The 26,977-nt window shown below is 44.6% G+C and overlaps 1 protein-coding gene across 9 annotated transcripts in view; it reads left to right on the top strand.

Annotated features, from left to right (window-relative positions):
• Positions 1-26,977, top strand: part of abr (ABR activator of RhoGEF and GTPase) — a 215,462-nt gene that overhangs the window by 147,175 nt on the left and 41,310 nt on the right. For all 9 annotated transcript variants that reach the window (XM_036937431.2, XM_036937432.2, XM_036937434.2 and 6 more), the window contains 5 exons: positions 273-348; positions 502-606; positions 3,548-3,622; positions 10,051-10,148; positions 10,324-10,455. In XM_036937431.2, the coding sequence (XP_036793326.1) occupies positions 273-348; positions 502-606; positions 3,548-3,622; positions 10,051-10,148; positions 10,324-10,455 (486 nt within the window). The remainder of the gene's footprint in view (positions 1-272; positions 349-501; positions 607-3,547; positions 3,623-10,050; positions 10,149-10,323; positions 10,456-26,977) is intronic.

Raw genomic sequence — 26,977 nt, forward strand, 5'->3', positions numbered from 1 at the left:
AGTCCAGATATCTGAATACTTTCCGAATGCTCTGTATATCACTCCTCATCTCTCCACCATGCTAGCTGATGTGTGGTGGGCGTTCTGGCACCAAAATAGTTGCCATATATCTCCCAGGTGGGTGCTACACATTGGTGGTGGATGAGGTGATTTTCCCCTTACTTTGTAAAGCGCTAAATAAACCCAATACATTTATTATTATGATTTACTTTCCCACCACAGGAGGGAGCTGTTGTCATATAAAATGTGATTTCCCCCTGTTTTGTCCTCAGAGCTACCTGTTCCTCCTGTCTTCAGACTATGAGAGGTCAGAGTGGAGGGAGAGCATCCAGAAACTACAGAGGAAAGGTACAGGAAGAGTCAGGAGAGTGATCAGACAGGCTGATATAGTTTTTTTTTAAACAACTATGCCATGGATTCAATGCCTTCAATGCAAATTTGAAAAACCAATGGCCTGGCTGTATGTTCAGGTTTATTAATGGTGTGTTTCTGTGTCTTCAGATCTGCAGACGTGTCAGTTAAGCTCTGTAGAGCTGCAGGTCCTCACCAGCTCCTGCTTCAAACTCCGAACCGTCCACAACATTCCTGTCACCAGTTATAAAGACGGTAGTACACACACATTCACCTCTCCTTCCTTTCCCTTCTGTTTGGAGTTAAAAACCCACAAACGTATCTCCTATTTTCTCAGCACAAAAATAGAAATGGTTTGGGAAGAAATCTAGGTTACATAGTGTTTCTCATCTAATGATAACCTGTGTCATGGCATGTGTGTGTTGCAGCAGGGTTCAGATGGGATGTTTGGATTGGGGTGACATTAAAGCCAGCTGGGAGGCCCAATTTGAGCTCCCAGGATGCACTGGGGGACAGGAAATTGCAGGGAGACACATACTCATACACAACACTGTTATACCGCTGCACATACACATTAAACAAACAAGAACGCATTCATGAGGTCTTCATAAACAGTGCTTCTTTACATTTACGTCATTAAGCAGACGCTCTTATCCCGAGCGACACAGTAGGAAGAAGACAATTTTTGTGTACTTTTTCGTACTGGTCCCCCATGGGAATCGAACCCACAACCCTGCCAATTGAAGTGCCAAGCTCTACCATCTGAGCCACATGGGACCCCACTATGCACCACAAATTGGGGTGCAATCCCACAGTCATGGTGTTCATGGTAGCTTCCTTAGAGATATACTATCTTTATCAAAAGACAAACATGTTTTCTTGCAAGGCAAGGGTGTTTCTGCTCCTGTACTTTTGCTTACTCTGAATGATACATTGTCATATTGCTAGATTTCTGCTAGACTTGGTTTAGTAAGTTGGATATCATGTACTGTAGTATAAATCTAAATTGGCCACAATATTTACAAGTCACATAATGATTATCTGAGTCTGGCCACAGCATTGTAAACCCATGATTACAGACGGTGATATACACTGAGTGTACAAAACATTAGGAACGCCTTTCTAATATTGAGTTGTACAGTCAGAACAGTCGAAAGCGTTCCACAGGGATGCTGACTCCCACAGTTGTGTCAAGTTGGCTGGATGTCCTTTGGGTGGCGGAGCATTCTTGATACACATGGGAAACTGTTGCACGTTCAAAGGCACTTAAATCTTTTGTCTTGCCTATTCTCCCTCTGAATGGCACACACACACAATCCATGTCTCAGTTATTTATTTATTTTTTATTGTACCTTTATTTAAGGTAAGTCAGTTAAGAACAAGTTCTTATTTTCAATGACGGCCTAGGAACAGTGGGTTGACTGCCTGTTCAGGGGCAGAACGACTTTGTCAGCTCGGGGATTTGAACTTGCAACCAACGCTCTAACCACTAGGCTATCCTGCCGCCTCAATTGTCTCAAGGCTTAAAAATCCTTCTTTAACCTGTCTCATCCCCTTCATCTACACTGATTGAAGTGGATTTAACAGGTGACATCAAAAAGGGATCATAGCTTTCATCTGGATTCACCTGGTCAGTCTGTCATGGAAAGAGCATGTTTTGTACACTGTGTATTTTGATGGTACAGTGCACCCCCCTCCCCCAATTGTGGTGACCTGAAGTTCTGCATCTGGCAGGCGATGACTTTCTGATTTGTTTACATTGAGCTTGTCAAAGCGACTCCCTTTATACTCACATCAAACACTTTTGTTTTCTCTCCAGTTTAGAGGGGATCTGAAACGTGGTTAAGCAAAGCACAGGTTTACATTCTTTCTCATCGGTAGTCACTTTATAGCACAGTATTGCAAAAACAAAGTCTCCAGGTCAGTTCATTGGCATTTGACATACGTTCAACACCCACAACAGACACACACCATGCTATGACGTTATTAAATGGAGTAGCAGAGGAGCTCAAATCAAACAAGCCGGGGGAGGAATGTGATTCCCTCGTTACCATCGCTCTGTCTGACACGGGCCTTTATAGTGACCAGGTAGAAGAAACTAGCTACAGATCTAGGATCAGATTACTCTAACTCTGGTCCTAACCTTAACCATTAGGGGGTTATAGGAATGCACATTGACATGTCATTACTACCATCTTCTTTGAGTATTTTTGTTGTGGTTAAGATCCAGGCAGAGTAGCATCTCTGATAATGAGCAGTGGAGGAGGGGGGGGGGGGGGGGGGAATAAAGGTTAGAGTCTGGAGTAGATCTTCTCTTGGCTTCTCCCTCTCTCTTGGTGGCATGACCTGTCTGTGACTGGACATATACAGTCCATAGCACCATACATACACGTGACATATTGTTTTTCCAGGACTCAGTTGTTAGTCTCTCATCTCCGTAGTGGTCCAGAACATGACCCGATGGGCCTGCAGGGCGCTCCAAACAGGCCATCTCCAGTTTCAACCCCCTGTTTATTTACCAGGAAACGCGCAGGCCTCTGCAACATAATCATGCGGAGGCCAGGGGACAAGAGAGGGGAAGCTTAGGTGTGTGAGTGTGTTGGATTGTGTGTGTAGGCTGGTGTGTGTGTTTTCAAGGGCCACCCAAGAACATGCTTGTGAATATTTAAGTCTAAGGCTTAGATACATACACTATGGGGCAAAATGATTCCTCCTGTTTTCCTGCTAATGTCACAGAGAAATTAGGGAGTTGTGGGACAGCTGTATGGGATGCCTTGGTGTAGAGGTCACACACTAAGATGAATGAGTGTGTGATTAAACCTGAGCTCCTCCATCTACCACAGGTGTGGTGTGTGTGTGTGTGTGTGTGGACCCAGTCCTCTTCATCCTCTTTGCTTCCTGCTCCCACATGGGGCTTCAGTTATTCTACCTGAAAGAATACCTCACACAAGAACACGAACACACACAATCATTCCCTGAAATATATACTACTACACTGTTCTTTGCGAATGAGATGTACCCTCGGCTATGAGGTCCCCTACGAACCCTGGTGAAAAGTAGTGCACTATAAAGGGAATAGGGTACCGTTTGCGATGCACCCTCGAGGTTATGAGAATGTATTGTCCCAGGTCACATCCAGGTCAATGATAATGGGTGTGACAGACGGTGACTAACTGTGTTGTGTTGTGTGTTCCAGATGAAGAAACCCCAGGCCTGTATGGATTCCTCCATGTGATCGTCCACTCTGCTAAAGGCTTCAAAGAGTCTGCCAGTAAGTCTCTCTCTGTCATACTGGGCTTGTACTGCACTGTGTTCAGCGTGTGTGTGTATGTATGTATGTATGTGTGTGTGTGTATGTGTGTGTGTGTGTGTGTGTGTGTTTGGATGCGCACGCGTGTCTGTCAGCATCTTTCAGCTATTGTATGTGTGCCCGACACCAGGATGTTCATCTTCTGACTCAGCACTTATTGATGGTTCGAGCATATCATTTACAGCTTGTGCCACAACCAACAAAGAGGACAGAGGTGACAGGGAGAAAGGGTTCATGGTTACCATGTCTGTCCCTGCACACTGGTTCTCTTCTCCACAGTAAAGCCTTTTACAAGGCCACAACATAGACCCCCAGCACAGAGGTAGAAGTTACCACTGAAACAGGGTCAGGTATTATTTCACCCCCCTCATGGTTAAGAACTTGGAGTAATGGGCTATCTGATCCAAAATCTGTGGTTCGGTGCAACTGCTACCTCATGCTCTTAATGACTTGTGGCCGGGGTTCTCCTGGTAAAAGAGAGGGATAGGGAGAGCATGAGAGGGATAGGGAGAGCATGAGAGGGATAGGGAGAGCATGAGAGGGATAGGGAGAGCATGAGAGGGATAGGGAGAGCATGATAGGGAGAGCATGAGAGAAAGTGGGAGAGAGAAAGAGGGAAGGGCGATTGAGAGCGGGAGCGGTGGGGAGCGAGAGAAAATATATAGAGAAAGGAGGAAATGTGGGGATGGGAGAGATTGAAATGGAGAGAAAGAGAGAAAGAGAAAGAAAGCTACAGGGCCAGTCCCTGAGGAGCAGCTCTGGACCAAAGTCACATTCCTGTGGCTCCTTTGATGCTCGGGCCATCAGGGACACAGCTACTCCATAAAGAGAGCTAACGGGAACAGCGTAGTCCCTATACAGCCACAGCCAAGCTCTCAAGGGACACACACACACAAACAGACAGTGAAGGCCAGGAGAAGCCTCTTCTCTCCATCCCTATCTCACTTTCTCTCTCCCCCCTCTGTCTCTCAGCCCTGGCCTCCCCCTACCTGGTGCGTGCATGGGATGGCCCTAGCCATGACTGCCTGTATGTGTTATCAGGGGGACATGATGTCAGAGAGCCCCCGAGTGGCTCAGATATGTCTGTACCAGACAGCTGCTGCTCCACTCAACACTCTCCACTGCCTGTTACCTTTTTACACAAGAAGCATCGGTTCAAATATCACCACAGCAGAAAAAAAAGACCCAACGAAATATGCCTCCGCCTCAGATACCATGGCAGCCTGTACTGTAGTGTACCTTATGAAAGCTTCAGAGAGAGGTTTTATTGTGTAATGGATTGGGGGAAAAATGGAAAGCTGTTTCCACTGAAAGCCTGTTTGATCCTCACCGGAGCAGAGTGGGCAGAATTGTTTAAAAATGAAGAAGGAGCATGTTGAAGTGGTTTGGTTGTACTTTTCCCTCCATTTTCTCATGGACCGTACCATTGGCATGCCCCTCTGATATGCAGGGGCTGGGGGAGTATGGTTACCATGGCATTGTCCTGATGGATCCTGCCCTCTGAAATGTAAGAGTTCCTGTTTTAGTTTAAACCTCCCCTCCACGGGTACATAGCGTCTCCTATGTGTATGTAGTGGATGGTAGCTAGTCGTAGCTAGCATAATGATGCAGTTACGCCACCTACATACTTGAGACCAAGTCACCTCTGAACCCCAACAACCTGGTTCAACAGTATGATAGAGTATAGTTGAGTATAGTATAGTGGACCGTATGTGGATCTGATATTTAATGTGTTGAGTTTTATTGTCGGCTTCCCCGGGCTCTGCCCTTCAATTTTGTGTTGCTCTGATTCTATCTCTCGAGCGTATTGTGTGTACAAGCCGTATGTCAACCATTTGCTTCCTTGCATAAGAGTCTGTGCCTGTGTGTTGGTGATTCTGTATGTGTTGTGTGTGTGTGTATTTGCTTGTGTACTTGTATACAGTACTATTGTATGTGTAGCTCGTAACACTACAACATCTGGTGCCTCCAGTCCTTCCTATTGGACACTAGAGTTAGGGGATATACACTTCCTCTCCAGGGTTGTTTTTAGAAACTGCATTATGTACAAACATGTCCTATTAAAACGATCTTATCAACACTGCCACCCGTAGTTTCTTTCAATAGGAAGCAGAGATACATTTCAGCTCAGGGCAACGTTTCAAAAGTGGGTCAGAGGAAGTAACTAAGAGTCTACTGCCCCCCCCCCCCCCCCAAAATACAATAAAATAAATAAGAGGAAAACATTGACCTAGAATAGAGGTGTTTAAGCATTGGAGTCAACATGGGAACGCTTTCGACACCTTGTAGAGTCCATGCCCTGACGAATTGAGGCTGTTCTGAGGGCAAAAGTCCCTACTCAATATTAGGTGTTACTAATGTTTTGTACACTCAGTGTATGTCATGTTTTGAACTTGATGTAGGGGAGAGATTTTCTCATCTCTGCCTCTCTATGCATAATGTAATCCAGCCCTCCCTGCATCCTTTACTCATGCAACGGTTAGTGTTATCATCCCGGATCCAATTAAAAATCATTTGATAAGACAATTTCCTTCTTCATAATGTTCCTTCCTTGGAATTCCATTTTTTTTCCAATAAGTTCTAAATAAAGAAGTAGATTAATCATGTTACAGTCGGGAGCTGTGTTTGGGAGGCAGGCAGGCAGGCAGGGAGACAGACACACACACACACAAATGCCACACACACCACAAAGCAGACAAACCCTCCTCCCTGTCTCTAGGTCGTGTTGTTCTTTCAGACCCAGTTTAGATGTACTGATTGCTTTAAGTCTTCAGAATGACTGTTTTAGTCTCAGGTTTTGCTGACCACTGTTTCACCTACCAATGAACACATATCTGCAGGCTAGGATTAGGAAGAGGTCTCACACACACACACACACACACAGAGTAGGGGTCAACTTCCAGGTCGTCTGGACAGAATCAGGATGGTACCCATTAACCTGTGTTTGACTGGTAAGACTCCTCACTGACCACCAGATTCATGAGGGCAGGAAGAGGCCTCCTAATAAAATGACAGCCCTCAGGGCTTATTCAACCAATCACCACCAGAAGCCAGCTCTCATGTTCATTGTGTCACATTTCTGAAGGCTTCTTTGGCAACACTACTAGCACACATTAAAACAAGTTCTAAATATGTTCCTTCTGGCCCTGTTTTTAGTTGTAGGATTTCAGGTCCAGGACAATAAACCTAGTTCAGATTTGAAGGGAAAATAAACTTTGAGATAAAAGTAGCCCAGGAGAATGATGTATGAATGTTTCCCTTAGTGATGTTGGGTTTACACTAAGTCTGAACAGTCATAACTTTCAGAAAGGTGCTTGGGACAGAGGTGTAAATCTGACACAGCAGGGAGTTGTGCTTCCGATATGTTTTCTTTCTCTTAACGAAGCCAAATGCTATTTCTGTGAGCATTAACAGTGATAAACTATCCTGTCTAACTCTGAACTCACTTCAGTGCAGCAGCACACTAGGCCTATGTCCAATACTATTTATTTCCCAGTAGTCTTGAGATTCCCATACTTTGACTGCGTCCCAAATTACACCCTATTCCCTACCCATAGAGGGCCCATAGAGCTCTGGTCAAATGTAATGCTCTATATAGGGAGTAGGGTTCCATTCGGGACTCTGACTTTGAGTTGAAGTGATACAGACAGTAGTTAGTGTGTGTTCCTCCTCAGCCATTGGTTGTCAGGTCACTCTGATAGTCACCCACGTAGCGGATGTGTCTAATTACTAAAGCGGAACTCCATTTTGAAAACACCCCCAAAATGATCAGTTCCCGTGCCCTTCCTCTCTCCAGTCTGGATCCTTCTGCTTGGTTGGTAGGATACCTTAACCCCAGAGGTGGGACCAAGTCACTATTATTCGAGTCACAAGCAAGTCTCAAGTCGAGTCTCAAGTCGAGTCCCATGTAGAATGGGTAAAGACTCGAGTCAATTCCAAGTTGTGGGTTCTAAGAGCCAAGTCAAGTTGGGTCACAAGTTTTCAAGTCAAATCTCAAGTCAAGTAAAAACAAAATCTATATTTGCAACGACTTGATCAGCTACAAATATTTGTCTTATTTATCAAGGCTACAGGACAGGACAGCCCTTTTCATTATTTTGTCTTTGACATGTTTTTATTAGCCTATGGAATTGTAAAATATGGACCTCCTAGCATGAAATCAGCAGAAGGAAAGGCAGGTTGACAATCAGCAGAAGGAAAGGCAGGTTGACGTGCTGACGTGCTCGGTGTGGATTTATTTACGGGTCTTGGTGATCCAATGGTGAAAGCTCCATATCATACAAAATATACAAGTCCATTAACCAAATATACATGGGCAATAGCCCAAAAGAAATAGCCTCTATATCAGGCTTAACCTGACCTATCTAAACGGACACTGGTAGCTGGCAAGACTGTACAGCTTCCCCTTGAGAAACCAAATCGAATCTATCAAACAAGAGCTCAAACGGGTAGGCCTACATAATACAAACACTTGGCCCCGAGACCATACCTTTACCCAATTGGCAATTGCAACCATTAAACTGGTTCTACAACATAAAAGGTTATTTCCACATATATTGTTACATTGGTACATTCATCTTAATCAGACAATGATATTTCAACACCGTGCATACAAGGAACAATCATGTTATCTTATTCAACGTTCTGACTCCAAAGCGTGGAGAGCAGGCCACGTAGCCTACTTCTATGCGTACTGAGGCGCGCACGCGTATATTGCGCACAACAAAAATGACAGCGATATAGGACACAGACACGTGGATCTCCGACATAGCCCAGGAAATATGAACAAAGGAAACTTTATTTAATTAAATGTAAACAGAACTTCTACCTAGGGAGTCTTTTGAACGTTCATGTGCGCTATAAACATCACGCTCACTCATAGCACGGTAAGAAAGGGTTGGCTATGAAAGGAAAATGTATCGTAGTAGGCCTATCAAATATGAAACAAATGTCTACGTGTTGCAATTAACAGTAAGGTAATGGAATGATGAATCGCAAGCAGTTATTGCATTATTAGATGGAATATAGATTTACCTCCCGAGTGGCGCAGCGCTAAGGCACTGCATTGCAGTGCTAGAGGAGTCACTACAGAGCCTGGTTCTTTCCCAGTTTGTGTCACAACCGGCCGTGACCTGGAGTCCAATTGGGCGGCGCACAATTGTTCCAGGGTCGTCCGGGTTAAGGGAGAGTTTGGCTGGGGTAGGCCGTCATTGTGATTCATTTTGAACAAATTCCAAATGCAGGCTTCATAAGTAAATTATAAATATCAAGCAATTGTTACATACCAAAAGACCAGTTGTCCTATGCTAGTAATTGTTGTCCCATTTCCGATGAGCTTGCAAAGTTAACAGTTAACATTCTTGATCACCAAACACTTTTTGGAGCTGCATATTTATATATTATGGCAATCCTCACTCCCTACATTTTGACATTTGCGCATTTTATAGCTGTACAGCAAATCAGCATTCTGTTCGCTAGCTCACCCAACCTGTGTTGATTGACAGTTTCCAATCAGAGTGCCGAGTGTGCGTTTCACTAGCCAATCTGTTGCAGTTTTCTTTTTTTTGGTAAGGGCGATTCTGTTGCTGTCTTTGTCTGCGTGTAGATTAATCCACGTAGTCTCTGTGCCACAAAATGAGTGACAAAACATTACAAAACCTGGCCAGACAGTCTCAAGACTCAAGTCAAAGTCGAGTCCCGACTCGAGCCTCAAGTCATCAAATTTGTGACTCGAGTCCACAAGTCTGCCTAACCTAATCCAGATCTTGATATGTCTATGAGCTAAACCCAGACAGACATGGGTCATGCTATTGTTTTCATATTGCTACGCCATGTGTCACACTATGTACTATAGTGTAAACACTGTCTCTAGTTCTGTGCGTGGGTGATGTGACTGTGTGTGCAGCCATGGCACCTCCCAGGGGTAAGGGTGGGTAACCATCCATCATGCTGTCAGAGAGCAGTCGAGACCCCAGGGACTAGCGGGGCTGGAGAGAGAGGTCTCTTAGACCAGTGCAGGGGAGACATTGTAATGGATATCTGGATAAATGGCCTATGGAGACTAATGCATTAGCATAAACATGAGTACATTAGCCTAGCTGATGCTCTGCTGAGCTGAAGGGAATACCTGGCCCTGAGGGTGGGTGGGCGGGCGGGCGTGTGTGTGTGTGTCTTTATTCATTCTATCAGTAATACGGGCCTCTACCATTAGGTGGTAAGGGCTTGAGAAACTAATTGTCAGTGACCATTGATACAGGCATGATCTAGCTCTACACAATTGTGGTACGATCATATTAAAATATCTATCCATTTACTGTAAGTATTGTGTTATAAGTGCTGATTATTTTAGATCCACTCATTGTGATTTTTGACTCCTGTGTCCTGTTCAGATCTGTACTGTACCCTGGAGGTGGACTCCTATGGCTACTTTGTCAGCAAGGCCAAGACCCGCGTCTTCAGAGACACCACTGAACCACAGTGGAACGAGGTGAGAGACCAACACTCATCAGAGCTCCTATGTTCAGATCGTATTTCAGTCAGTTAGTCATGCTGTCAACAGGACGTTGAACTCAATATCCAATACTCCCATCATTCGGTCTGTTATTTGGACCAATAGGAAATTGAACCCTATTATTATGTCCTTCCTGTCTGTTGTCCAATAGGAATTTGAGATCGAGCTGGAAGGTTCTCAGTGCCTGCGGATCCTGTGCTACGAGAAATGCTACGACAAGACCAAGCTCAATAAGGATGACAATGAGATCGTGGACATCATCATGGGCAAGGGCCAGGTGCAGGTAAGGAGAGAGGGACAACCCTCACATCATGAATTCAAACTCGCTGTATAATTCATCCATAAGCATGTATGGACTTATGGACCCTCACAGAAACATACAGTACCAAAAGCCATGGAGCAATGCATTCAGCTCAGACTATTCCCCAGCGTGTGACTCACTCTTATTGTTGTCTGGTCTCTTGTGTGCAATAGTTGGGTTTTGTTGTGGTGGACTACTTTGACGTGGGTAGGTTGGTTTAACTGTCTGAGAAAGAGGGCCAGAGAGAGAGTGAGTGTTAGAGACTGAGTACATGGGAGGTTTTCCCCTTCCTTGTGGGAAAATACACTCTTAAAAAATTCTTCGCTCTCAGAATGTCCTGTGACTGTAACATGTTTGGGAAGGTTGTGCATTGCTATCTGTGGTTAATTATTAAGACTAGTCTCAGTAGTCTCTTCCCACAACCACTGTACCACCATGACTCTGACAAGGGAGAATTAGAGGCCACTATTTGTGGATTTCCCAGAGACTCCTTGTTCTTGCATAATGTCAAGTAGGGCTTGACTCTTTTCATTTTGTCTGTAGCTGCGTAGTGTAGTTGTGACTTTCCACTGTCATCTTAATGATAGTTATTCTCCTCTTCAGGCCTGTTTAAGTTATCCCAGGGTCCGCCATCTTTGATTTTCCTCCTAAATCTGGGTCAACTTTGAGGATTATTAAAGGAGTATTACTAAAGAATCCACAGTACTGTATTGTTGCTTATTTCTCTAGTGGTGCAATCGTAGTGTAGCTAGAGGTGAGCTTGGAGCAAGTTTGACTCTTTAGTTCTTTAACCTGCTTTTTCTGAGTTTAGTTTTTTCACTACTCCCACACAGAAATCAGTGTCAACTATTCACTGGTGTTGTTGGTGGTTGTTACAGAACAGCTTTTTCAGGTAGAAACAAGCTCACTGCCTGGTCGTCATGGGAATACCGAGCACTCTCAAATGGAAGAGTCTGGAAAGTGGGGCAAACTAGAAATACTGAGTGAAAAATGATTCATTTTAAGACGAGTCACAGCTAAAGCGTTCTTCTCCAAACGATTCAACTAGTGTTGTGTGGAGAATATACTTAGATGGTATATTAGATGTCTATTATATAAATAACAAACTATTAGCCTAGATTGTTCATAATCTTCTACATTACTTATCTTACGCTCCAGCATCTCTTTAGTTCTTTGAAGTGTGTCTGTTTTCTGTCCTTGACTGGCGTGTCAATGCTTCTCTTCCTCTTCAAGGATAGCGAAGAATCTCACTCCAAGCTGCCCTCTCATTGGCAGTCCAATTTTGAGAGAGTTAGTTTTTATTGAGCTGTTTAAATGGTTGCCTGTTTCTATTTCCCTGACAACGTGTAGAAAAGTTGTTTGGATTGAGCAGGTTTTATTTGCCTCTAGTGAGAGCGTGTCTGGCCTGTCTAAGTGAATGGTCCTCGTACTAACTCTGCCTAGTAACTGAGGAATGTCCACGTTCTCTCGCTATGCTATGCATTCTGAGATGTCAGGTACTTGAGTTATGGTGACGTCATCATAGCCCATATGTGTCATCCATTTTGTCCCAGCATGTGGTATACCCCTCTTCCTCTCCTGACAGCCTAGCTCTTGAATAGATCAAATGCATGGAACGGCTGGGGGTCCCCGGGGAGAGGTTTGAGAACCACCGCTCTAAGAGTGTCTGAAGTATTATCAAGTATGATTGGTTGTAACGCTTTCTGGGAACATGCAGTTTACACTACTCCAGTGTTTCCCAACTCCAGTCCTCCAGTACCCCCAACAATACACATTTATATTGTAGCCCTGGACATGCACACCTGATTCAACTTGTCAACTAATCATCAAGCCCCTGATGAACTGAATCAAGTATGTTTGTCCGGGGATACAACCGAAATGTGCGCTGTTGGGGGTACTGGATGTGTGCTGTTGGGGGTACTGGATGTGTGCTGTTGGGGGTACTGGATGCCTTTAGTTGGGAAACACGACTCCATACAGTAATAAACACTACTACTCCTCCTACAACATACACTTCTTCAGTACAGTAGAGTACCGACAATAGTGATATTACTACCAGTAATGATTTGTTGTATTTCTGTCTATTTTAATTTCCTGGTCTGATCTATAAATGAGGATTAGTCATATTGAGAAGAAGGCCTAATTAAAGGTTAATTAAAGCACCCCCTGATCTTTGGCCAGGCATCCTTTTGAAACATATTATATTCCACTGTATTCCTTGTAATGGGTTAATGAGGTTTCTCCTTTCCCTGCACAGATGCAGAGGGGGAGTGGATGAGTGAGCCTGTTACCTCTGATTGAACTGATTAGGGGTGGTACACTAGACTTTGGAGGATGTGTAGGATAAGTGTGTGTGTGTGGGTACTGAGGGTACTGAGCTACAGACCTGCCTCATACCAACTTCATGCCCATGGCTAAGATGTAATGTACGCTCTACTCACTCATAGGGGTACAACAGCCTGGCAGAGAGGCACACTAATGTCTTCTGGGAAAACACACTGCCACCCAGCCAACAACAGCCACGTTGTCAAAAAAGTAACAAATAATGAAATATATTATTCACCACATGTTGTTCCCTGCTTGCTGTTGGAAAAAGGAGTGAGAGAAGAGAATGGCATGTTCAGTCCCAGGCTGAGAGATGGTGGGATTGTGATTGGTGATGAGTGTTGCTGGGGGAGAGGAGAGTTTCACACTGCAGTGAGAGAGGCAGCCAATTACTTATCGCTGTAAGAGAGGCTTGAGCTGAAAAGGAAGCTCTCAAAAGAGAGAACGTCTCAGTATTTCCTTTACTTGCATCAGTGCTATCGGCTGAGCGTGGGAGGCCATGTCCTTGATATGATTGTGACTGCTGCTATGTGTAATAGTGCTGATTAAGGGATAGGGACACTGTAGAATGGGAGAGGGAGTCTCTATAGCAAGGACCGAAAGATGTTCAGAAAACACTGCGAGGAGCTAAAATGGAGTATAGGGGACTTTAAAGTAAAAGGACATGCAGTACCAGTCAAAAGTTTGGACACACCTACTCATTCAAGGGTTTACATTGTAGAATAATAGTGAAGACATCAAAACTATGAAATGGCATATATGGAAATCATGTAGTAACCAAAAAAGTGTTAAACAAAAAATATATTTTAGATTCTTCAAAGTAGCCACCCTTTGCCATGACATCTTTGCACACTTTTGGCATTCTCTCAACCAGCTTCATGAGGTAGTCATCTGAAATGCATTTCAATGAACAGAGGTGCCTTGTTAAAAGTTAATTTGTGGAATTTCTTTCATCTTTATTGCGTTTGAGCCGATCAGTTGTGTTGTGACAAGGTAGGGGTGGTATACAAAAGATAGCCCTATTTGGTAAAAGACCAAGTCCGTATTTGGACAAGAACAGCTCAAATAAGCAAAGAGAAACGACAGTCCAACATTACTTTTAGACATGAAGGTCAGTCAATCTGGAACATTTCAAAAACTTTGAAGTTGCAAAAACCGTCAAGCCCTATGATGAAACTGGCTCTCATGAGGACCGCCACAGGAAAGGAAGACCCAGAGTTACCTCTGCTGCAGAGGATAAGGTCATTCAACTTAACTGCACCTCAGTTTACAGCCGAAATAAATGCTTCACAGAGTTCAAGTAACAGACACATCTCAACATCAACTGTTGAGAGGAGACTGCGTGAATCAGGCCTTCATGGTCGAATTGCTGCAAAGAAACCACAACTAAAGGACACCAATAATAAGAAGAGACTTGCTTGGGCAAAGAAACACAAGAAATAGACATTAGACAGTGGAAATCTGTCCTTTGGTCTGATGAGTCCAAATTTGAGATTTTTGTTTCCTACCGACGTAACTTTGTGAAACGGAGAGTAGGTGAACAAATTATCTCATGTGTGGTTCCCACCGTGAAGCATGGAGGAGGAGGTGTGATGGTTTTGCGGTGCTTTGCTGGTGACACTGTGATGTATTTATAATTCAAGGCACACTTAACCAGCATGGCTACCACAGCATTCTGCAGCGATATGCCATCCCATCTGGTTTGTACTTAGTCCCACTATCATTTGTTTTTCAACAGGTCAATGACCTGAAACACACCTCCAGGCTGTGTAAGGGCTATTTGACCAAGAAGGAGAGTGATTGAGTGCTGCATCAGATGACCTGGCCTCCACAATCACCTGAACCCAATTGAGATGGTTTGGGATGAGTTGGACCGCAGAGTGAAGGAAAACCAGCCAACAAGTGCTGAGCATATGTGGAAACTCCTGTTGGAAAAGCATTCCTCATGAAGCTGGATGAGAGAATGTCAAGAGTGTGCAAAGCTGTCATCAAGACAAAAGGTGGCTACTTTAAAAAATCAAAAATAGATTTTGATTTGTTTAATAATTTTTTGCTATTACATGATTCCATATGTGTTATTTCATAGTTTTGATATCTTCGCTATTATTCTACAATTTAGATAATAGTTAAAATAAAGAAAAACCCTCGAATGGGTCAGTGTCCAAACTTTTGACTGGTACTAAAGATGTTTGAGGGACATAGATGTTTGAGGGACATAGATGTTTGAGGGACTTGACTGTAGTTTACATGCCAACACTTAAGTGGATGAAGTCCTTCCCTGTGCAAACAGTACCTTATGGCTGAGACGTTTTCTTTGAGCTCTTCTGTTTTTGTTTCTCGTCAAGTAACTCTGAAAAGAGCCAAAATGTTTTTCTTTCCTCTCTGGAGACGTAACTGATTTATTTAACAAGACTCCAGAATACAAAAGTCCTTAAATGGACATATCATGCAGCAACATTGCTCTTTATATTTCCTGCTACTGTCAATTTTCTTCACTGATGAGAAAGTTGAGATATTGTACAGTAAGCTGTGTCCTGTAATGAGATTTCAATCTCCACATTATCCACCAGAGGACATTTTGTTTGTGTGAAGGTAACAAGTTAAGAGGATGATATATGCGAGACTTTCTTTTGTTGTCTTTATAGGCTGAGTTCCATTATCTGTTTTTGCACAATTAGGCTGGTGCTATATCAGTATGTATTTGAAATGTGCGGTATGATACAGTATTAGTATACCTTGAAACTATTAGATATAAATGCCACTGAAGAATACTGCACTGTCCGTCCCACCCAGACTGCCTTAAGATCTGATCTATCAGCCTTACTTCCATGGATACAAGGGACTCTGTGGTGCATAGTGAGGTCAAACTGGTGTGTGCATGCGTGCGTGCGTCACTGAGGGTCAGCCACACACACACACACACACACACACACACACACACACACACACACACACACACACACACACACACACACACACACACACACACACACACCCCTGCAGTGCTGCTCTGATCTGTCTCTGCCTGACTGAGTCCCAGCCGGCAGGCAGCAATTAATTTCCACATACACAGCTCTGACCCCCAAGGAGATGACCCCTGACCTCCTAGGGGTCAAAGCCCTAATCCTCAATTAAATAACAACATGTTAGAAGCTATTTCCCACCTGTCTGTCTTTCATCTCACATTGGGAACATTAATCTCTCTAGCTGGTCCTTTTTGAATGAGGGATGTGTCTGAAATGGCAGCCTATTATAGTGCATTACTTTTGACTAAGGCACACATAGGACATATATATATATATATATATATATTAATATAATATAATATATAGGGAATAAGGGGTCATTTCAGCTCCAGACAAAGTTGCAAGGAGGATGTTGGCTGTCCTTAAATGCCTTGGTGTTGAAGTGAGAGCTCGGCGTGACTAATTGACTGACTTTCCAAGCGTTCCATTTCAGCATTTTTGCATTTCAGAAATGGCTCTTTTGTGACCTTTAGGTGCCTGTGATTACTAAGAGTATGTTCTCTCTAAAAGGGACTGGTTACACAGCGCTTGAGATGACAGCCCCGACCAGTGCTTCTTTCTATACGGCGGAAATGCATCCGTCTAAGCAGCTAAAGCCACACACTCCCTCTCCTCCTGGGCTCAAGCCCGGCCTTTCATTTCTCTCTCTCCCTCTTATCTGGAGGAGAGAGTGTTGTCTTTCATACACCCACTGCTCACACAGCTATCCTTCTGAAAGGGTTGGCTCCAGCACAGAGGAGATGGACTGGAGAAGATTGAGGAGATACTGATGGTATGATATTGATAGACTGATTCCATTTTTTTATTTTACCTTTTATTTAACTAGGCAAGTCAGTTAAGAACAATTTCATATTTTCAATTACGTCCAAGGGACAGTGGGTTAACTGTCTTGTTCAGGGGCAGAATGACAGATTTTTACCTTATCAGCTTGGGGATTCAATCTTGCAATCTTTCGGTTACTAGTCCAATGCTCTAACCACTAGGCTACCTGCCTCCCCATGATCTTCTCCTTCTGTTAGACAACACATCTCTCCAGAAGCTTTATCCCACTGCCTGTTACCCTCAATTAGTTTCACCTCATAAGAGCTCCCAGGAGTGAGACCACACTCTGAATTCCACTGTACTGAAATGGCCTGCACTTGGCAAGTATCCAGTGTGTGTCCCTCCGTGGTGGATTCTAGTAGTTGATAGTTGAGCTGCTTGGTTTAGCCTGGTCAGTCCATAGAAATAGGATGACTACAATACAAATGTATAGATTTCATTATATTTATAGCGTCAACTGTTGATGTCTCAGTGTGGTTTCTAATCTCATCTCTATAATCCTTCTCCCATGGCTAGGGGACAACATCACCTTAACTCCTCTGACCCAACCTACACCCACCCAGGAGCCACTCTCCTCCTCATCTCTCCACTCCTCCTTCTCTCCCTCAACCCCTCTGACCCAGCCTACCCCCACGTGACCCCCTTTCCTCTATCCTCCCCCTCTCCTTCACTCCTTCTCTCCCCTCTACCCCTCTTTCCTCCATTCCTCTATACCTCCCACTGGTCTGTAGCGGGGGTCCTTTTGATTCTTTCCTATTGCAGGGTGAGTGTCCATGTCACAGACCTCTCTCTCTTCTCCCTCTTATTGTACCTGTATAATCTGTAAGCTGAGCTACTTGGACTGTTTCCCAGAGATAATGGGAGACAGAGTTCAGGAGTTGGAGAAGAAGTGTGTGGGGGTGGGCAGGCAGGCAGGCACACACACACACAGCTCTTTGTTCCTGGCAGCCCACAGCAGAACAGCACATTACAGTAACAGAACATTGTTTACAGCCGCTCTGCAGTAATGCAATCTCCTACAGTACTCTTTAACAGAGCCAGAGCCCTCTCCTCAGACTTGTGGTAAAACATAAAACACCCCATTTAAGTAGATATGTTGGTCACATTTTGGGGGGTTTATTGGTAGAAGTCAGGCGGTAGGTAGCCTAGTGGTTAAGAGCGTTGGGCCAGCAACTGAAAGGTCGCCGATTCGAATCCCCAAGCCGACAACAGTAGGGGAAAAATCTGTCTGTGCCCTTGACTGACACTTAACCCTAATTGGTCCTGTAAGATCTGGATAAGAGCATCTACTAAATGACAACCATTTAAAAGTTTCTTTAGCACAAAAAAACACTATCTGGTTCGCGGTCTATAGGTCTGGTTCGCGGTCTATAGGTCTGGTTCGCGGTCTAATGGTCTGGTTCGCGGTCTAATGGTCTGGTTCGCGGTCTAAAGGTCTGGTTCGCGGTCTAAAGGTCTGGTTCGCGGTCTAAAGGTCTGGTTCGCGGTCTAAAGGTCTGGTTCGCGGTCTATAGGTCTGGTTCGCGGTCTATAGGTCTGGTTCGCGGTCTAAAGGTCTGGTTCGCGGTCTAAAGGTCTGGTTCGCGGTCTAAAGGTCTGGTTCGCGGTCTAAAGGTCTGGTTCGCGGTCTAAAGGTCTGGTTCGCGGTCTAAAGGTCTGGTTCGCGGTCTAAAGGTCTGGTTCGCGGTCTAAAGGTCTGGTTCGCGGTCTAAAGGACTGGTTCGCGGTCTAAAGGTCTGGTTCGCGGTCTAAAGGTCTGGTTCGCGGTCTATAGGTCTGGTTCGCGGTCTATAGGTCTGGTTCGCGGTCTAAAGGCCTGGTTCGCGGTCTAAAGGTCTGGTTCGCGGTCTAAAGGTCTGGTTCGCGGTCTAAAGGTCTGGTTCGCGGTCTAAAGGTCTGGTTCGCGGTCTAAAGGTCTGGTTCGCGGTCTAAAGGTCTGGTTTGCGGTCTAAAGGTCTGGTTCGCGGTCTAAAGGTCTGGTTCGCGGTCTATAGGTCTGGTTCGCGGTCTATAGGTCTGGTTCGCGGTCTATAGGCCTGGTTCGCGGTCTAAAGGCCTGGTTCGCGGTCTAAAGGCCTGGTTCGCGGTCTAAAAGTCTGGTTCGCGGTCCAAAGGTCTGGTTTGCGGTCTAAAGGTCTGGTTCGCGGTCTATAGATCCAAGCAGACGTGAGGCTCTAAAATGTAAACATCAAGTGCCAGGATACAGGAGCCTGATGATGTCTTCGAAACAACATGTGGAGTTAATATTAATCTGTTTGTTTGTTTGCACCCATGCAGAACGTGTGTATATGTATGTGTGTTCCTGTGTGTGTCAACGTAATATGAATGAATGTATCTAATAGGCCTGCTCATCCATCATGCTCTGGCTCCAATCATGGTGTAATCTGTCATGTCCGCCCCGATACACACACCCACTCCGGGGCCACACACACACACACACACACACACACACACTCTGGGGCCATACACACACACACACACACACACACACACACTCTGGGGCCATACATACATACATACACACATACGCACACACACACACAGACAGAGCGGTGTCTGTGAGTGATGGGCCACGAGGGTGTGTGTCCTGAGACTGCTAGAGTAAAAACACACACTAATGGGGGGCAAATACACCATCCATGTAAATAATATAAATAACTCCAGCCTGCCATATGCCTTCTGTTTATTACCCCCTGTGTGGTGAGTGTGTGTGTACCGTATGTTTCCATGATTTGAAAAAGGAAAGGTTTTATTACATACAGTTGGAGCTATTCAATGACCAACAACATCCAAAGGACTGTATTTTGGCTCACTAATGATTTGCCCCCTCAGCATAATGGCACAGTATCTCTGGCATGATGGGTAATGGGGATCATCATTCATATAGTCTCAATGTATTCCTCATGTAGCTAGCATCTGGTGCCCTTTATTGATGGAGCAATTAGGGCTCTTCCTCATGTCTCCCCCATCTCTTTCATTTGACAGGTTCGTTTTCTTCCCCCTCCATTTCCTAACAAAAAACCTCCAAGAGCCCTTTTTCCTCAACTTTCCCCACAACTCACTTTGACAGCCTTTGTTATACCACAACAATTAACTAGGTTTTGTAGAGGAAGAATCAGATCATGTAAGACAGAAGAATCCCTTTCTTTTGTTTGAGATGGGAATAAATGAACGAATGACCTGCCACATATAGTTTGCATAAATGTAATTCTGAAGACAACCCAGAGAGTCTGACTGGATCATCCATTATATTTATACTGATGCCTGATTCTATGTCTGATGTGGTGGCCGTGGACAGAAGACAACCCAGAGAGCCTGACTGGATCATCCATTATATTTATACTGATGCCTGATTCTATGTCTGATGTGGTGGCCGTGGACAGAAGACAACCCAGAGAGCCTGACTGGATCATCCATTATATTTATACTGCTGCCTGATTCTATGTCTGATGTGGTGGCCAGGGACAGAAGACAACCCAGAGAGTCTGACTGGATCATCCATTATATTTATACTGCTGCCTGATTCTATGTCTGATGTGGCGGCCAGGGACAGAAGACAACCCAGAGAGTCTGACTGGATCATCCATTATATTTATACTGATGCCTGATTCTATGTCTCTGATGTGGTGGCCGTGGACAGAAGACCACGTGGATTTTTAAATGTATTACGACAGCATTTGGCCATATTCTATATCTTTGGAAAAAGACCAGAGTGGGTTCTAGTCCTCTGTAGTGGGATGTGTAGTGTGTCAGTGTGTTCCTGTATGTACTGTAAGTTAAAGGGACAGTTCACCTAAATTACAAAATGACACATTGGTGTCCTTAACCTGTAAGCAGTCTGGACAAGGTATGACCACAGTCCATGCTGAAATTCCATTCAAGTCATGGGACTGATATTTGCATTTTTCGGGGCGGTGGTGCTGTGAATCATTTCCATCTGTACTAAAGCCCTTTTGTGGGGAAAAACTCATTCTGATTGTCATGTCCTGGTTCCCAAGTGGGTGGGCCTATGCCCTCCTACGTCCACCCATGGCTGCGCCACTGCCCAGTCATTTGAAATCCATAGATTAGGTCCGAATGAATTTATTTCAATTGACCGATTTCCTTATATGAACTGTAACTCAGCAAAATCCTTATTTCCTTATATGAACTGTAACTCAGCAAAATCTTTGAAAATGTTTCATGTGGCGTTTTATATTTTTGTTCAGTATAGATACTTTTGTAAGATTTGGACATGATGCACGAAGAATGCAAATGTCGGTCACGTGAGTGAATAGGATTTGTGGCACGAATGCTAAAACGTGTGGAAACGGTGCAGTGAAACTAAATCAAAGCATGGATTTTTGTCATACCTTGTTATGGACAAGTCATAAATATAATGTCTACTGAACAAAATTATAAACATACCATACAAAATTTTCAAAGATTTTGCTGAGTTACAGTTAATATAAGGAAATAAGTCCATTGAAATTCATTAGACAGATTACAGGGCAAGGAAACTAATGTCATTTAGTAATTTATAAACTATCCCTTTAACTGCCTCTTGCTATGATCGACATTGTACAATGTCATACAATTACTCTGACAGGACTGTGTATTATCAGCCAGATAGAGAGATGCTGTGGCGTATACATCTATCAGACACATTGTACTGCTCTGGTGATGGACTAGGCAGTGTGGGTAATTGGATGTTATTAAAGTTACATAATTAGTTCAAGTGATTAACAGTAGATGTAAACGCTCCCCTGGACATGCATATGTAACCCAGCCATTTAGAGAGAGAGAGAGAGGGAGGGAGGAGGGAGGGAGTGAGTGAGAGAGAGAGAGTGGACAACTGAGACCCAGATGGTGGCCAATTACAGGTTGTGAATTAAGAGGAGAACAAAAGAGGAGAACCCAGCCAGAGAACAGGATCCCCCCAGAGAGATGCTATGATGAAACCCAGTCCATAAATATACAATATAATACTGTTCTGTTTAACTTTGTGGTCCACTCACATTCAGACTGTAATTGTTACAAAAGATCTGGGATGTAACATAATGCTGTTGTTCTGTCTTGGATTGCAGCTGAAGCCTGGCTTTAACTAGTGGTAATAAACATGGTTTTGACTATTCTGTGGCTCACAAGAATGTGAGAAGCTTTGGATGGATGGTGGATCCCAATGCAAAAACGCTTCGGAACCACTGACATACACTGTAATGAACGAGCCTTGGAGTGAAGGAGCTGTATTGTCTTCAGAACTAGAGTCCCCTGAGACTTTTGTTCTCCTGTTTTCCTACAGCATAGTAGAGATCAATGAGGACAAGGACTTCTGAGGCTTCCAGAAGTTTCCTATTAGAACTGTGATTTTTGTAATGCTTATCTTTGAGAGACGAGAGACCACCCTGAATTATCTGCAGCTGTGAAATATACCATGTATTGGGGAAGAAATAGGCTAGAGAGTAGAGGGAGGGAATCAACCGCACAGAGAACAAAGCAGTAGAAGAATTGTCGTTGGCAGTGCAATGAGCAGTGTCAGAGTCATAACTCATAAACAGCGAACACGCACTCCCTGGAGAGTCAGAGCCCCCCCCCCCCCTTACTCCCAGAGTGTGTGCCCCCTACTCCCACTCCAATCCCCATCAAATAACAACCATCTCTTTCAGAGACCTACACACCTATAATGGAATCTGAAACCTGAGCCAGCAGTGAAGGCCAAGGTGAGGTTGAGGTGTGTGTGTGTGCCTCCGGTTGTATGCTATAAGGGGACTATTCTATTAACCCCTCTCTCTTTGCCCGTAATCCCTACAGTACATTAGCACTCCCGTCTTACACCCTGCTATGTCTGTTACATCTACCAATTTCATCACTTTCTGTTCATCATTCTTCATTCATGACTACCTCACACAAGAAGACCAAAATGCAAAACATCAAAGCTTGCTCGAAATTAAATAATAATTTCCCACTAATTGAATTAAATGAACTACATTTGATAAAGAAATGACAATAAGCGGCTGCTGGGTTATGGTTTTTCTCTCTGACAGAAATCATTTTCTACTCATCCTTAGTGAGGGAAAAGGGACCACTTCTCCTTCCATTATTTTATAAAAATACGGTGATTGACAGAGTCGAAAGCCTTGGCCAGGGCGATGAAGACGGCTGCACAGTACTGTCTTTTATTGATGCCGGTTATGATATCGTTTAATACCTTGAGTGTGGCTGAGGTGCACCCGTGACCAGCTCGGAAACTGGATTTGTACGGGTCCAGGTTTTGCAGCTCTTTCAGAACATCTGCTGATTTTACCAGGAAACACACGCGGGTTCCAGGGACAGTGAATTCCTGAGATGGTTCTTTCTTTCAGGAGCCACAGCCTGGGGCCAGAGCATTCTCCTTTCTCTTCTCTCTCGCTCTTTGGATTTATTGATAGCAGATGATATTAGAAAAACTACTTCACCCCCCTATTCCTGAAGTTATTTAATGCATGGCTCTGCTTTGCCTTCTAATGCACTGTATTGCTGATTGATTACGATTTCAAATGATCAGGTTGACGCCGTAAATTAATGTGTTGCGTGTATGAACCAGGGCAACCCAAAAGCCCCCTTCGCCTCCCTCTCTTTCTCCTTAGTCAAGAGTGACAGGGAAAACACTGTGTGGCAGTTGTTAGCTCAGCTCCCCTGGCCTGGAATGTGGTAACCAGAGAGAGAAGTATTTACCATTGTTCCTGTAAATGATGGAGTGTTAACCACCATGGCCCTCTTCCCCAGGGGAGATCATGGTTCACTGTTACTGTGGGGAGAGGTGTCCTAGGGGGACAGAAACCAAATGGATGGTAGAAGGATAGTAAACTCACTTTTCTTGTTTTTACTTGTTTTTACCCTCATGCCATCTCTTCCCCTTAGAAGTGTTCTCTCGTTGCACCCCCCCCCCATCTTCTTCTCTCTCTCTCCCACACCCCTCTTTCTCCCCCTTTCTCTTTCTCTATCTCTTGGCAGACGGAGGGATAGTTGAGTACACAGGCATCCCCCAGGCCTCTCTCTGCCAACCATCCTATATTCTGTTAATCAGATTTCACGAGCAGCAGGGCCAAATCTCCCCCAATGCAATTGCAATTTTTTCCACCTTTGTCCTGCAAGCACCCCCTGAACCACTTTCACCCTCCCTGGCTCATCCCTCCCTCCTTTTCTTTCGCTCTATCTCTCTCTTACCCCATGCTTTTGTTGGCAGCCCCCTCGCCCATATTTTAGCAATGGGCCCCAGCAGAAATACGCAGTGTCCTAGTGCAGCCAGGCCCTGTAGGCTTTGAAATGTGTTTGTGTAAGGGGGATAGAGGGCTGACCCTCTGGTGCTGTGGGATGGATATTCACTGTTACTGACGTCTGAACCAGCAGGCCCACGATCCGTCCTTCGCACACTGGGCCTGCTTTGAGAGTGGGGGATGGAAAGTGGGAGGGATAGAGGGAGTCCCCCCCCCCCCCCCCCATCCATTTCCCTGATGTAGTTGGAGAGTTTGTGTGAGTGCCACTTCGTTTTGATGTTGTGATTTTGGGGAGGAGGATATGTGTTCCATATGCAGGGAGGTTGAGGTTGAGCAATGCTCTCTGCTGTGGGGGTACACCTCATTATACCCAGAGGACTGGATCTCTCTATGGAGGTTTATTCTGTTCTAGGAGTAACTTCAATACGTACCAGGCATTAGAAGATTGGGGGACAATAGGGTTTTGCTCTGCTCTGGGTATTTTGAAAATGAGTTATTACCGTAGGTTGCTCACATATACAACCAGCCCTTCCTGTTCAACCGGGATAGACCACTCACCTTTCACTGTAAACCATGCCATGTGTGCGAATGCCCTTGTGTCGATGTTAGTAAGACACAGCATGGTTTTCACACAGCTCCAGATGTTTCCTGCTGAGATTAAGCACACTTTTCCTTGCCACTTCGCTTCCACATTGCTTGCTCTTTGGGGTTTTAACACTGGGTTTCTGTACAGCACTTTGTGACAACTGCTGATGTAAAAAGGTGTTTAGAAAATACAGTAAATTGACATTTGACTGTTGCCAAACCAGGATCAGGATCAGGATTTGAACTTCACAATAGAATACCCACCCAATATTGTGTCTTACGGCATCAGTGACTTGCATTAGTGATTGGGTTGATTCGATGTCTGAATGAGTCACTATAGTGGATGTAGAGATATATAGTGTAGAGTCAACAGGCGTGGACTTTGCCACAGCTCCCTGACTGTGTTTCTGTGTAGACTACGTCCATATAGTCACGTTCACCAGGACACCACACCAGGACTCAGGGGCCTTGCCCTTCCTGTCTCTGAAAGGAGCACTGTGTGCGTGTGTCCATGTGTGTCTGCGAGTGTGTACTTGGGCGGCCCTTAAGCTTGCTGTCCTTTCCCTGATAATTCTCCTCTGCCTGTCTCAATCCCACAGTGGTTGGTCTGATCCCTGTATAAACTGGCGCTGGCGCTAAGGGAGACCAGGGAACTCTGCATGATGGAAAACACCTCTGTGACACACAGGGTCATCTATGGCGTGCGTGTGGAAACTATTCTTGTGAGCTGTTCTGTTGACTTTACACACACGGGGGGACACAAACAGACACACACACTGAGAGGAATGGAAAGGTTACATCTCTCATTCATGAAATAGAAGTGTTCTTCGTCGTTATCTAGACAGATTCTTCCTGTTGGGAGCGTTCTCACTTTCATCAACGAAAGGCCAAGAGGGAGATCCAGAATGAAAATGTCAGTGATAGATTTTAATTCACCTTTAAATGTCATTTGGTTATCAAGCCCTTCCTTCTCTTGCCACTTTGTCAGCCAAACACTTCATTATCCACCAAGATATGGCCTTTTCAACTGCCTCCCTTATGCAGTTACTGAAATGACGTCAAACTGTGGCTGAGTTTTGATAGTTTACGTGAGAAATAATGTTTTGTTTTTTATGGGTATTTTGACTGTGAGTGGTCTCATACGTTTACTCGTATCTCTTACCCAGAGCTATCTGTTTGAATGGTTGGGGCAGATGTGTGTTTGCATCACTAAACTCCAAGGGTACTTGTTGAAATGTAATAATACCACCAAACATCTCAGGATTCCACCTCTCTCTTTTCTGTCTCTCGCTCTCCCTCTCTCGCTCTTCCTCTCACTCTCGCGCTTCCTCTCCCTCTCTCGTTTTTCCTTTCTCCCTTGCTCTCTCCCTCTCTTTCTTCCCCTCTTACCCCCTCTCTCTCACTCTTCCTCTCTCCCTTGCGCTCTCCCTCTCTTTCCTTCTTACCCCTCTCTCTCTCTCTCTCTCTCTCTCTCTCTCTCTCTCTCTCTCTCCCTCTCTCTCTCTCTCTCTCTCCCTCTTTCCCCTCCCCTCTCCGCTCTCGCCCGTGTGACGTCTGACCATGCCTTGTGTCGTTGTGATGTGTGTTTGTTTGGTCAAGGCCGTCCCACAGCAGACTGATAACAAACAGAACAGTGTCTGAAGTAGCTGACTGCTGGACTCTGCCCTGCAAAGCCATCTCATCCCTGAGATACAAGGTCCATCCTCCACTAGGTTAGCTATGCAGGACACTACAATTCAATTGTAATGGTTAGAACAGTGTTTCTGTAGGAGTCAGACAGCCCCCAGCCGTACAGACTCAGGATAAGAACAGCCTTACTCACAGGACACAGAGTTCACGGCATTGCGGTTTCACACTCGTGCTCACGCTCTCTCACTCGTGCTACACAGACAAATGCACAACACACTCACACACACACACACACACGTCTCGTATGGGTGAGCAGCAGAGCAGGCCTCCTAAACATCTTGTCTTGTCAAGCAAACCTACATAATAATGGGAGAAATCCTCCTGGGGTTGAAAGGCATTTTAAATTGGGTCCAGCTCTTCAAATAACTGATGATGGGGCCTGTACGGGCTCGATCCATGACCTCTAGCCCCTGACCTCTGACTTGAGCAGTAAACAGGAGATACCAATCTACCGATGTAATGGATCGGGGTTGTTTTGGAAGAGTGTTTTAAAATGGGATTAAATTGTCCAAGCAATGTGTAAAAGTGTTTGTGAATCATAGTGGATGGGTAGTGATTTAATGGATGAGCCCAGTGGATCAGGATCCATATAAACTGTGAACTGAAGCAGCATCCTGCATCCGGTCCACCCAAAAGTGACAGCTGAGTTTATTGAAGGGGATCAAATGGTCAAATGTGTAAGAAAACAGAAAATGCTCTCTGCTATGGAAACCAAAATGGAAGTGAGAACTTAATCCCTCTTCCTTTTAACCTTTAAAAGCAAATCCCAAATATATTTGTACTATATCATCTTTCACGTTTACATACAATACCTGTACACTA

The sequence above is a fragment of the Oncorhynchus mykiss genome, chromosome 12 (genome assembly GCF_057628025.1).
Source record: "Oncorhynchus mykiss isolate SJ-2025 chromosome 12, ASM5762802v1, whole genome shotgun sequence".
In the NCBI taxonomy this organism is placed as follows: Eukaryota; Metazoa; Chordata; class Actinopteri; order Salmoniformes; family Salmonidae; genus Oncorhynchus; species Oncorhynchus mykiss.